The 13,796-nt window shown below is 45.7% G+C and overlaps 1 protein-coding gene across 2 annotated transcripts in view; it reads left to right on the top strand.

Annotated features, from left to right (window-relative positions):
• The first annotated feature begins 12,297 nt into the window (after window positions 1-12,297).
• PRKCI (protein kinase C iota) overlaps window positions 12,298-13,796 on the top strand; it is a 72,958-nt gene continuing 71,459 nt past the window's right edge. The window contains exon 1 of one of the 2 annotated variants that reach the window (XM_080654043.1): window positions 12,298-12,747. In XM_080654043.1, the coding sequence (XP_080510169.1) occupies window positions 12,647-12,747 (101 nt within the window). In that variant the 5' untranslated portion in view covers window positions 12,298-12,646. The remainder of the gene's footprint in view (window positions 12,748-13,796) is intronic. The other variant, XM_080654044.1, reaches the window with a different exon arrangement.

Below are 13,796 nucleotides of genomic sequence, written 5' to 3'. Positions count from 1 at the left end.
CCTTCTTATCTCAAGCTTTCTTTCTAGTTTTGAGGTGGAGGAAGGAGATGGAATAACTTAGCCTCATATTGCTTTATAAAACATAACCGCATCTTTGAAACTGTTTAGCCGAGTTAAAATATAAAATTAAGACTAAATAAAAAGTTGTCAAATGAGAAAGAATATGCCATGACATGATACTCGGTAGACTATTATGCCTCTATGGGAATTCAGTGAGCCTGTTAATTGATTGTGATAAGACAAATTATGTGTGGGCTAAAGTGCTTCTCTAATAACTGAATACAGAGCATTTTAGCAGATGGTTAGGTCATGGACAACACAAACAAACAAAAAACCCCTCAGAATTTTGTGAAGTTAATGTTTTCCCTCATCTACCAGAAATCACTCAATCTCTGTTTCAAATTCATGGTATTTTACATTTATGCTAGAGAATGAAACACATCGGATCAATGATAAAATCATTCTCATTTCACTTCTCTGGACTTCATTTGTAAAATGAGGCCTAGACTTTTTGCTCCTCAAATTGTAATCAGTGGAACAACAGCATCAGCATTACGTGAAAGTTGGTTTGAAATGGAAAATCTGGGTCCCAAACTAGATCTCCTAAATCAGAATCCTCATTTTCAGAAAATCCCAACCTAATTTGTATGCATGTTTGAGAAGACTGACCTAAATGATATAATGTAACTTCCAGCTAGTAAATGCTACCATTCCGTGATTCTAGTTGAAAGATGCCAAGTTAGGAAACATGAGAGTCACTTCCTTAGGAGTTACGCTTGACTTGAGTAAACAGATAGCTCAGCATGTTGAACTAACCTTTCAGGTCACAGCTTTAACAAGGCAAAGAAAATAAAGACTTTCTCTGCTTGTTTGATGTCTCCGGTTTCTTTCCTATCACACTAAGATTAATTTTAGTATTTAAATGGACATAAACCAATGTAAACCTATTTAAATATTAAGTAATTTAATATTTTTTTAATTCCTGCAACTTTCTAAGTGCCACCAAAACACACACAAAAAACTCTTAAAAGGTAAGATTCCTACTGTTGAGGCACCTAATGAAGATGGTAGCTTTGCTTGGAAAGTCTTAGTGTCTGGAGCTCTTTGCTGATTTAATTACAGGCTGATTTATAAATTGTTATTATCCAGAATAGGAAGCCACACCAAGTCATTAAAATACCTTATGCTTAAAGTCTCAGGACAATAAGCACAATGTGCTGGTGGACTAACAGGCAACTTCATCTCTGGAGTGATGTTCCCATTGACACTGTGCATGTGATCAAGCAGCCAGAAATCATTGTAGACTCTGAGCTCTGCTTTTTCTCCTGATTTCTGTGCGACCACCAAATAGGATATGGTTTAATTCAAGGTCAGCAGAAATTCCATATGAAAATATTTGAGTCTAGTAGGAAGTAGGTGAAGGTGGTAGAGGAATGAGCTGGTCCTCTGTGGGGGGGGGTGGAGAAAGGTTGGCAATCTTGTGGGGCAGTTCTAGGAGCTCACTCCAGAGGCCGAGAGAGCTAGATTACTGAAGGAGACCAGTAATCTGGGGTGGGTGAACTTCTGAAGCTGGGAACATTATTAAATTAGGTTCACATTTTCAATTGAATATGCCATCCTCATGAACAGGTTTGCCATTTCAAATCGGAGGGTAACGTACATTTGATGGCCAATTGCTATTAGTGACAGCACACTTGGTGTGCAAACGTCATTAAACAATGACACTTCTAAATGAAGTTTCTAGCTCAGCCAGTGTGGTTCAGTGGTTGAGCGTCGACCGATGAACCAGGAGCTCACAGTTCGATTCCCGGTCAAGGCAGATGCCTGGGTTGTGGACTCGATTCCCAGTGTGGGCATTCAGGAGGCAGCCGATCAATGGTTCTCTCTCATCATTGATGTTTCCATCCCTCTCTCCTTCTTCCTTCCTCTCTGAAATCAATAAAAATATTTAAAAAATAAATAAATGAAGTTTCTATGTTTCAATAGAGGCTCTTTCAACATCATTTCACTAGTCAACCTTGTGCCTTTCAGTCTAGTCAGATATAAATGGTTCTTCTGGTTCCTGAGGTAGTACTCAGCAGCTGCTGTAATTGCTCTTTGTCATTTCCTGGCACATAGTTTGCTATTTTGCATTATTTTTCTCTTCATTGGTGTATGTCCTGACATTCTATCTAGATTGTAACTTTCTTGAAAAGAAGGAGAGAGCCTAGTGCCTGGCACCAATTAACGCCATTGGAGCTAATTATGTTGAGGTTTCTTAGACCTCTTTAATATTCAGTTACTTTCCTGAAGCAAATGTTTTATAATTTTATTGCTGATTCTTCTGCTTAACGGAATTCTCCATTGATGGTTCATTAAAACAAACCTCTTCTGTCTTGTGTTTTTTTTGTGTGTTTTTTTTTTTGTATTAACAACTTGCTACTTTATATTTTAAGAATTAAATGTAGTCCAGCCTCAGGAAATCCTTATCAAATAAAGCGAATGCTTATCCTTTTCTAATAGATAAGAAAAACGAAGCAAAGTGGTGTTGTTCAGTGTCAACAGACACTGAGAACCTATTATGTGCTAGGTGCAAGGATACAGAGATGAACAAAGTAGAGCTCCAACCGTATGAATGTGCCAGCAAGAAAATAAAGTATGAGACTGTGCAATACGGGCTGTAATTGATATATTAACAGAGTGTAGAGCAGGAGTGCAGAAGAAGAGAAAACATGAAGAGAATGGGTACCTAACAGCCTGGGAAGCAGAGGTGAGAAGGAGAGTAGAACTTGGCCAGGAGTGGCAGGGACTAAGTTAGGGAGGGCATTTCAGACTAAGTAGAGGATATGATATATACAAAGACAGAAATATGTGTCATTGGCATCAATGAATAAGCTTCCTTTTCTGTGATTATCAGGGAACACATGAAGTGAATTTTAAAGTTATTTTAAATTCAAAGATCTTTTATTTCAAAGGCAAAATAAAGTAAGGCCCCAACTGCTCTGTCATTATGTGTAGTGTGGGAGTGAGATTGGGAGATATAATGGAAATAAGTTTGTGCAGCTGGAGCAAAGGGAGTATCCAGATCACTTGGAGATAAAGTTGGCCCGATGTCAATGGGGCAGTGTGAGGGCGTCGGAGAAAGAAGGGTAAAGGAAAGTCTTGGGGTTATTGCTTGCTATGTTAATCAACAGAATAAAAACTAAACTCTCTCATGTAATCTCAGCTCTCAGGACTTTAATCAGGAGTTTTGGTCATGGCTTGTGCTCTTGAAGGTTAAGTAAAACAATGTGATATGAAGACATGATCACACAGGACCTGTGTCCACTAGTTATTGTCTCCTTCATCACCATTCTCCAAGCAGGTTATTTCTTTGCTCCACCTTGGACAAGCACTCTGATAATGACAAAATTGGAGAATGTTAGCCAAAAATTTTTAAATCCCTTAAGCCTATGGATTGGAGAATTAATTATTTTCCTATTAACGTTATTGCAGTAAGGCAAGTATAATTCATCCCAGAGCCCACTGTTTATTGCCACAGGTCAAAAAGTCCATGTAAATGATTAGGACTTGCAGTTTAAAAACTTTTCTCTCCTTTTAATGACATTATCACATGTTCAGTGTAACCACTGAAGAATGTTAGGTTAAGGGCAACAGGCTTATGCAAAATGGAAGGTATTCGTAAGCACCATTTTAAGTACAACCGAAAGATAAAGGGCTTTGAGAGACTTGTTCACAGTGTCTACTTGACTTCCCATTTTAATCATTTGATTCTCAATTGAGAAACAGGCATGGAAGACCCAGTAGCAGGATATATTTGATGACATCAAGAACATAGCAAACAAATGTTCATATTTGATCCTGGCTGTGGGGCTCATTAATAAGGCTAATTAAAACTGAATATAAAGTTTTATCTATTCTGATCAGTCATTTTCTTGTTAGAGCAGCTCAATCTCTAGAAAGGAAGCCAAATTTTCCTAAATATGTGATTAATGTGATGCCAAGTTTCTTTTAAACCTTTTTACACAGTCTGGTTTTCTTTAGCCAAAGAGATGACTAGATAGTTTCTGGTATTTTGTTACTAAAAGTAACATCATTTCTGTGCCCTGATCATCCTATATACATAAATGTTTGTGCCTTATTGACTTTAAAAATTAATGTCAGAGCACTTCCAGAATGGAGACATGAGGAGCTCCTGGTATACTCTCCTTATTGAAACAACCACACTGATCAAAATTACAAAAAAAACCAACCATTGCCTCATACAATGAGGCAATGTATGCCTCAAGGTATTGTCAAAAACATTGGAGCAATAAGTTGCCAATTAGTAGAGGCTAACAGCTGGGAGTGATATCTGTAACAGTAAACCAGCCAAAAGCTTGATAGGGAGGTGAAGGAAAGGGAACCTAACTAGGGAGGGAAGGAGAGAGAAAGAGAAAGAGGGAGAGAGAGAGAGAGAGAGAGAGAGAGAGAGAGAGAGAGAGAGAGAGAGAGAGATTTGTTGTTTCACATTTTTGCATTCATGGGTTGCTTCTTGTATGGGCCCTGACCAGAGAATTAAACCTGCATCCTTTCCCTGTGTGCTCAGTGGTTAGTGCATGGGTCCTCGCACTGCAGGTCGAGGGTTCGATTCTCCCTCAAGGGCATATACCTGGGTTGCAGGATCATTCCCAGGCCCTGGTCAGGGCTTGTGCAGGAAGCAACCAATTGATGTATCTCTCTGCCATCAATGTTTTCTCTGTCTCTTTCCTTCCCCTCCCTTCCACGCTCTCTTGGGTGAGGATAAACAAAGATAAACAAAACGAAAACACCTCGCAACCTTGGAATATCAGAACAACACTCTAACTTGAACTACTGCACTAATGCAAAAATAGCATGCTAAGTGAAAGAAGCCAGACACAACCAACCACATATTATATGATTACATTTAAAATGTCCAGAAAGGGCAAACTATAGAGACAGAACATGGATTACTGGTTGGCTAGGGCTAGAGTTGTAAGTTGAGTTAATTGTAAGTGGGAATATCAGATCTTACTGGGGTAGTAAACATGTTTAGGACCAGATGGGTAGCTCAGTTGGTTGGAGCGTTGTCCCAGTACAACAAGGTTGCAGTTTGATCCTCGGTCAGGGCATATACAGGAAACACCCAAAGAATACATAAATGAGTGGAGCAATAAATCGATGTCTCTCTCTCTCCAAAAATTAATTTAAAAATTTTTAATGTTCTAGAACTGATTTATGGTGATGAATGCATAATTGAACAAATTTTCTAAAAGTCACTCTATTACACACTGGAAACAGGCCAATTTTAACATTTGTAAAGTATACTTCAATATAGTAAAAAAATGTCTAAAAGAGAAGAGAGACATTGTAATAATGCTCCACTCACGATGTTCTTTCATAGTCTCCTTCCCAACACTTAGTTCTTTCAGGTTCTTCATCCATTTTTTCTTAAATGTATTATATTATTCAACATCTTATAAGAATCATTACATTGTGAATTTCCTAAAGATTATTTGTCACCAAATACTTACAATTAAATTTGAAAAGTAAAGAGGGGGAAGTAAAAAAAGAAGAAGAAGAAGAAGAGAGAGAGAGAGAGAGAGAGAGAGAGAGAGAGAGAGAGAGAGAGAGAACCTGACTAAAACCACTGACATTCCCATGGGAGGGAGAAGTCAAGGTGACATTGTGTATGCCAAAGCTACATCCTATGAGGAAAGACATCAGAGGCTGCACAGTGAGGGGGAAATAGAGTTTACCGAATTGGTTTGGCCAAGTCACTAAACAAATAAACAAACAACTATGACAACAAGCCCTGGAGACAGTCAGGATCAGTCTCCAGAGTTGGTGCAATGGAAATATATAGTCTGCAAACAAAAAATTATGAGACATACAAAGAAACAGGCAAGTGGGACCCATATACACAGAAACTGCCTTTGAGAAGACACTGCTGTTGGGCTTAGCAGTCAAAGGCTTCAAAGCAGCAATTATAAATATGTACAAACTAAAGAAAACCATGCTTGTGAGTATAGATTCAAAATTTCTCAACAAAATGTTAGCAAACGAAATCAGCAATATATAAAAAAGGAGATTACATATCATAACCAAGTGGAATTGGCCCCAGGAATGCAAGAATAGCTTACACCCAAAAACCAATTAATGTAACATACTGTATTAATAGAATAAAGGGCTAAATCACATGATTATCTCAATGGACATAGAAAAAGCACTAAACAAAACCCAACATCTTTTCTTAATAAAAACAGTCAACAAACTAGAAATGGAATAGAACGTTCTCAACCTTTTAAAGGGGACCTACAAAAAAAATCTAGAGTAATCATCACATTTAATGGTAAAAGATTGAAAACTATTCATGTAAAATTGAAACTAGGTTAAGGATGTTCACCCTCTCTTTATTCACCAGGTTCCAGCTAAGGCAATCAGCTAAGAAAAAGAAATAAAAAGCATCCAGATTGAAAAGAAAGATGGAAATCAACCTGTATTCTAAAATGGCATAATCTGGACTACAGGAAATTCTAAGAAATCCACCAAAACCACTAATAAAAAAGTTCAACAAGCTTGTAGGATACAAGGTACATGCAAAATCGATTGTATTTTTATACACTAGAATGAATAATACAAATGAAATTAAGATGGAGATGTAAATTGACATAGCCACTATGGAAAATAGTATGAAAGTTCCTCAAAAAATTAAAAATACATTTATCAGCCATAGACAGTTTGGCTCAGTGGATAGAGTGTTGGCCTGCAGACTGAAGAGTGTCGGGTTCGATTCCAGTCAAAGGCACATGCCTGGGTTGCACTCAATTCCCAGTGGGGGGCATGCAGGAGGTAGCCTGAGTGATTCTCTCTCATCATTGATGTTTCTGTCTCTCTCTCCGTCTCCCTTCCTCTCTGAAATCAATAAAAATATATTTTTTAAGAATAGAATTACCATGGTCCAGCTATCCCATTTCATAATAGCCAAGACCTGGATACAACCTGAGTGTCCATCGGTGAATGAATGGATAAAGAAAATGTAATATATACACACAACAGAATATTATTCAACCACAAAAAAGAAAAAAAATCCTGCCATTTGCAACAATGTGAATGGACCTTGAGGGTTTTATGCTAAGAGAAATAAGTCAAACAGAGAAAGGTAAATACCAGATGATTGCACTTATATGTGAAATCTTTAAAACAATAAAAACCTCATTAATACAGAAACCAGATGGATAGGTTGGAGCGGGGGGGTTGGAGAAATGAGTGAAGGTGGTCAAAAGGTACAAACTTCTAGATATAAAATAAATAAATACTAGAAATGTAATGTTCAGCATGGTGACTATAGTTGATCCTATATTTAAAAGTGGCTAAGAAAGTAAATATTAAAAGTGCTCATCACAAAAAATAAAATTTGTGCCAAAGCTGGTTTGGCTCAGTGGATGGAGCATCAGCCTGCGGACTGAAGGGTCCCGGGTTCGATTCCGGGCAAGGGCATGTAACTTGGTTGCGGGCACATCCCCAGTAGGAGGTGTGCAGGAGGCAGCTGATCGATGTTTCTCTCTCATCGATGTTCCTGACTCTCTATCCCTCTCCCTTCCTCTGTGTAAAAAATCAATAAAATATATTTAAAAAAAAATAAAAATAAATAAAATAAAATTTGTAACCATGTGGTGATGGATCATTTTGAAAAATATACAAATCATTGTGTTGTACACCTGAAACTAATATAATGTTATATGTCTTTTATATCTCAACTAGAGGCCCGGTGCACAAAATTCGTGCATGGGGGCGGGGGGCGGGGTAGGGGGGAGGCCCCTCAGCCTGGCCTGCACCCTCTTCAATCCAGGATCCCTCTCCCAATCCAGAACCACTGGCTCCTAACCACTCACCTGCCTGCCTGCCTGATGCCCCTAACTGCTCCCCTGCTGGCCTTGATGGCCCTAACTGCTCTCCCCTGCCAACCTGATCCCCCTAACTGCCCTCCCCTGCTGGCCTGATAGCCCTAGCTGCCTAACTGCTCTCCTCTCCTTGCCTGATCACCCTAACTACCTATCTGCACTCCCCTCCTGGCCTGATCCCCCTCACTGCCTATCTGCACTCCCCTCCTGTCCTGATCCCCCTCACGGCCTATCTGCACTCCCTTCCTGGCCTGATCCCCCTAACTGCCCCCCCCCCGCCCCCGCCGCCGGCCTGGTTGCCCCCAGCTGCCCCTCCCTGCCAGCCTGGTCGCCCCTTAGTGCCCCCCCCTGCTGGCCTGGTTGTCCCCAACTGCCCCCCCTCTGACAGCCTGGTTGCCCCCAACTACCCCCCCCCCGGCCTAGTTGTCCCTCACTGCCTCCCTCTGCCGACCTGGTCGCCCCTCACTGCCCCCCCCCCCCACTAGCCTGGTCACCCCCAACTGCCCCCCCACTGGCCTGGTAATCCCCACCTCCCCCCTCCCCCCCCCCCCCGCCGCTGGCCTGGTTGCCCCATGCAGCCTGCTGGTCAGTCGTTGGGTCGTCCCTTGCTAATTCCCCTGCCAGCCTTGTCACCCCACGCAGCCTGCTGTTCGGCTTTTACTGTGAGGGCATCATGACCAATTTGCATATTACCCTTTTATTAGTATAGATAGAAATGTAAGGGATGCAGAATAGTCAAAACAATTTTGAAGAAAACAAAGTTGTAAGACTCAAATTTCTCTGTTTTATGTTACTACAAAACTATAGTAATGAAAATAGTGTGATTCTTGCATAAGGATGGATAGATAGATCAATGGAATATAATTGAGAATCTGTCTATACCAGGCGTGGGCAAACTTTTTGACTCGAGGGCCACAATGGGTTCTTAAACTGGACCGGAGGGCCGGAACAAAAGCATGGATGGAGTGTTTGTGTGAACTAATATAAATTCAAAGTAAAGGAGCGGAGGGGAGAGCAAGAGAACCCTCCGCTCTTTCGGCTCCGCGGGCTGGATAGAACAGCTGAATGGGCCGGATCCAGCCCGCGGGCCATAGTTTGCCCACGGCTGGTCTATACAAATAAAAGAGAAATATGGTAATTAGACCAGGAGACCTTCTGGAGACCTTCCAGATGTCCTTCCAGACAAAGCCATGGTGGCAGGGCCGAGGCAGAGGTGGTTAGGGGCAATCAGGCTGGCAGGGGAGGGCAGTTAGGGGGATCGGGCAGCAGGCAGAGGCAGTTAGGGGCGATCAGGCAGGCAGGCAGAGGGGTTAGGGGCAATCAAGCAGGCAAGCAGAGGCAGTTAGGGGCAATTGGGCAGGCAGGCAGGTGAGCGGTTAGGAGCCAGCGGTCCCAGGTTGCGAGAGGGATCCCTGTGGGATCGAGCTTAAACCAGCAGTCGGACATCTCCCAAGGGGTCCCTGATTGAAGAGGGTGCAGGCTGGGCTGAGGGAACTCCCCCATGCATGATTTTCGTGCACCGGGCCACTAGTCTATATATATAAAAGGTTAAGTGACCATCACATCAGAAACAACCGAGTGGACGACTGATAAGGCTGTGTGGGGCGACCAGGCCGACAGGGCGACAGGGGGGTTAGTGAGGGGTGACCAAATGACCAAGCAGCAGGCTGTGTGGGGCGACCAGGCCGGCAGGGGGGTTAGTGAGGGGCAACCAAACAACCGAGCAGCAGGCTGCGTGGGGCGACCAGGCCAGCAGGGGGGTTAGTGAGGGTTGACCAAACGACTGAGCAGCAGGCTGCATAGGGCTACCAGGCTTACGGGGGGGCAGTTGGGGGTGACCAGACCGGCGGGGGGGGGGGCGGCAGTGAGGGGCGACCAGGCTGGCAGGGGGGCAGTTGGGAGTGACCAGACCAGCAGGGGGGGCAGTGAGGGGCGACCAGGCCAGCAGAGGGGGGCAGTTGGGGGCAACCAGACTGGCAGGGGTGGGAGCAGTGAGGGGCGACAAGGCTGGCAGGGGGGCAGTTGGGGGTGACCAGACCAGCGGGGGGGTGGGGAGGCAGTGAGGGGCGACAAGGCCAGCAGGGGGGCAGTTGGGGGTGACCAGACCCACGGGGGTGCAGTGAGGGGCAACCAGGCCAGCAGAGGGAGGCAGTTGGGGGCAACTATGCCTGTAGGGCAGGCAGTTGGGGGCGACCAGGCCAGCAGGGGGGGAGTTAGGTGAGATCAGACAGGCAGGCATGTAAGCAGTTAGGAGCCAGTGGTCCTGGATTGTGAGAGAGATGTCTGACTGCTGACAGTTGGCCATCTCCCAAGGGGTCCCGGATTGGAGAGGGTGCAGGCTAGGCTGAGGGGACCCACCTCATGAATTTCGTGCACTGGGACTCTAGTATATATATAAAACCCTAATATGCAAATAGACTAAACAGTGAAACAACCAAACAACTGGTCGCTATGATGTGCGCTGACCAACAGGGGGCACGCAGGGAACATGGCAGGCATCAGCAGCAGGCAGCAGAGAGTGGAACATGGCGGGATGGTGGAGAAGGTGAGTGGGAGCACCAGACCAAGGCAGGGTGTTGTTTGCTGTCATCAGGGCGAGCCTCTGGTGGTTACTGAAAATTCTTTGTTCCTGTGTACAGCGGTCCTGTCCAGTGCTCGCACCTGCTGCTGGTGCTGGCCCTGCTTGCACCCGTTGCCGGCACCGGAGCTGCTGCTTGCACCTGCTGCCAGTACCCAGCATGGTCCTGATGGCTCAGCACTGTCAGCAGGTGCAAATGGCTGCTGCCAGCCCCGATTGCCCCTTAGGGCTTCTCCACCTCCCTCTGCTCCTGAGAGATGATTGGGGCAGCAGCCACCACTTGCACCCGCTGCTGGTGCCAGCCCTAATCGCTTCCCGCCATCAGCGGGTGCAAGCAGGGCTGGCGCCATCAGTGTGTGGGAGCAGTGGCGGTGGGAGCGGGGCTGCTGGCAGACAGGGGACTGGAGGCCACAGTGGGAGGGTCCAGATGGGGACATGGAGGATGGGCCAAGACCTGCCACTGTGCCCACTGCAGGAAGACCTGTGATGGGAAGGGTACCAGGACTGATGCAGGGGCTGGATTCAGGTAGAAGTGGTTAGGGGCAATCAGGCAGGCAGGCAGGTGAGGGGTTGGGAGCCAGCAATCCTGGATTGTGAGAGGGATGTCCAACTGCCCATTTAGGCCCAATCCCACCGGGCAGTTGGACATCCCTCGAGGGGTCCCAGATTGGAGAGGGTACAGGTTAGGCTGAGGGACACCCCCCCCCCCCGTGCACGAATTTCATGCACTGGGCCTCTAGTTGATTCATATTTAACATGTTGATGCAGGGCCCCAGTTGCCATAAACTCTGATACCAAGTCTTTCAATGGGGATTTTTATTAAAAGCATATAATCCAAGTTTGTAACAGTTCAAGAACATACCAGGCTAAGTGTCAGAACATACCAGACTAAGCGTCACAAATAACTCTGATGAGTCAACCCCCCAACCCTATGTTTTCATAGTAAGAAAAGTTATTTCTTCGATGATTCCAACTATTTTAGCATGGGTTGGTACCAGGACTGATGCAGGGGCTGGATTCATGCTACCTCTAACTGCAGTATGTGACAGAGCCAAGACCAGTGGAAGGACAGATTCTTTTAATCCTTTGTTAGCCAGTGTTAACAGAAAAAAAAAATGCTGATGGATGGATGGATGGAAGGATGGATTGGCTACATCCATCATACACTTGTTCTATGCAATATACACGGGCCTAGATATGGGGGCCAAGAAGGAAGAAAAGTCAGTCTTCTATCGTATTTTCTTAGTTGAGTTTCCTCCTTTATTACTTTCATTATTACATTGGCTACACTATTTAATTCTATCCATGAAAGAGGCTATGCTGAACAGGTAATCAAACGTTTGTTCCTACAAAAAGGCACTGTGTAATTGGGATGATTAATGCAACTGGAAGGGAGAATTCATCACAGAAAAAAAGCCGAGATCGTGACGCAGCCCAGTCATTTCCAGTGACTTGGGACGCCCAAGCTGGATTCAGGATTTCCACTTCGACGGTTCCTGGGGCGCAAGCTGGAGACACTCAGCAAGAAGGTCGGGCGCTCTGCACGTACGGGACCTCAAGTCCCAGAATCCCCCGGGGACTCCAAATCCCAGAAACCCGCTCAGGAAATCTACCCGAATCCCAAGTCGGCTGACCACGGACGCCACCAAGTTAGGAAACTGGGGTGAGATGCCGCAGCATTTCCCCTTTACCATCTTACCTATAGGGAGAGGGCTTTTTATAGAACTACAGTTATCAAAACCTTCTCATTCTCTCCGACACGGCTTCCACGAAAGGCCTTCTCTTGGTATTTGATGGGATGGTTAGCGCCTCCCTTACTCTCTCCCCCTTTTCCTTGCCCTCCGTCGGAATGGTTCAGCCGGGCATTGAGGCTTCTGGAGTTGGCTGGGTGGTTGCGCCCTCCCTCCCCCGGAATGTGGGCTTTTGGAGCCCGCGAGGTGGGAGGGACCCAGGCGGGGAGGCGTGCTGGGTCCTCGCCGAGGTAGAGGCGGTGGCGGCCGCGGGCGGTGGGAGGAGCCGCGTGGTTCCGGCTGCTCGGGCGAGGCGACCCTTGGGTCTGCGCCGCGGGCGGGAGAACAGGTAGAGGAGCGAACAGCCGTGGCTCCGGGGAAGGCTCGGGCAGCGGAGTCCCCCGGCGCGCCCCCAGCACCCTCGGCCTCCGGCGTTGAGGCGAGGGAGTTAGGAGATGCCGACCCAGAGGGACAGCACTACCATGTCTCACCCGATCGCAGGCGGCGGCTTCGGGGACCATTCTCACCAGGTCCGGGTGAAAGCCTACTACCGCGGGTGAGTGCCCCGGAATAGAGGTGGGAAGGGAGGGGAAAGGCCAGCTCCACTTGGCCTGGAGGAGGGCAGGGTGGGGGGCTGGACATGTTGTGGCGGACTGGACATGTTGTGGCAGGTTGGTCTGGGAGGGCGACTCTGGGGACTCGGGATGGGTGGTCGGGGGAGGAGCATGGGGCGCTGGGTGGGAGCACCCTCAAAGGGTGGTGCAGGGCGTCTGGGAGTCGCGTGGCTGAGGGTCCAGAGCAGGGTCCGAGGGAGGAGCCTTGGAATCGAGTAGGTCCACCTGATGGGTTGGATAGACTCGCCTAATGAGAAATTTACACGGGTTTAGAGATCATTAAGTCTGGACGTGTTATTTGGAGTTGAGAGTTGACTCCGAGTGATGCCACAGTGAATTAAGTTTGCTGTGGGCTTAAAAGATGGGGGTTCCAGTTTGCTGGCCCTTTTGATTTCCAGCAGGCCTAAAGCCTCTGGTTCTCTAAGTCAGGTTTCTTTGATTGCCTAGAAGAGTTCACCAAGTGTACTAGTATCTGGACTATGGTCCGGCTGCCAGTAAATTAGACATAGCAGTTATTATTTAAGAGTAGAGTTGATGCGTTTTTAGGGTTGTGCATTAGGTATTTTTATCTCCAAGATTAGAGTGTGCATGCATAAAGTTTTGTGAATGCTTCTCTGTAAATGTTGTTGCTTCATGGGTCTTCCGATAGGGTGAGACAATGCAAGGTGAGAAGAGGAGGAGGCTAGGCACAGCTGGAAAATCTGTGATCTTTATTCATATTATTATCTAAGTTATAATTACTGTGGTTACCAGAAATAATCCAGTCCTGAGATCGTTGTATTAAATCATATTCCATAATCAGTGACCTGAAGTGTCCCCATTCCCTTGGATTCAGTTGTGGTTTTTAAATTTCTTTGATATAATTATATTTAGGAGAATTAGAAAGGTGAAATGTTAGTGTGAGAACAAAGGTTTGAAACTAAGGGTTAACAGAAAACCCAACCATCTTGGCATGTCTTAACTGCTTGTCCAAGCAGAAATAAATTGCTTT

The sequence above is a fragment of the Plecotus auritus genome (assembly GCF_963455305.1).
Source record: "Plecotus auritus genome assembly, chromosome: 2".
Classification (NCBI taxonomy): Eukaryota; Metazoa; Chordata; class Mammalia; order Chiroptera; family Vespertilionidae; genus Plecotus; species Plecotus auritus.
This window is presented reverse-complemented; position numbering and strand designations above follow the sequence as displayed.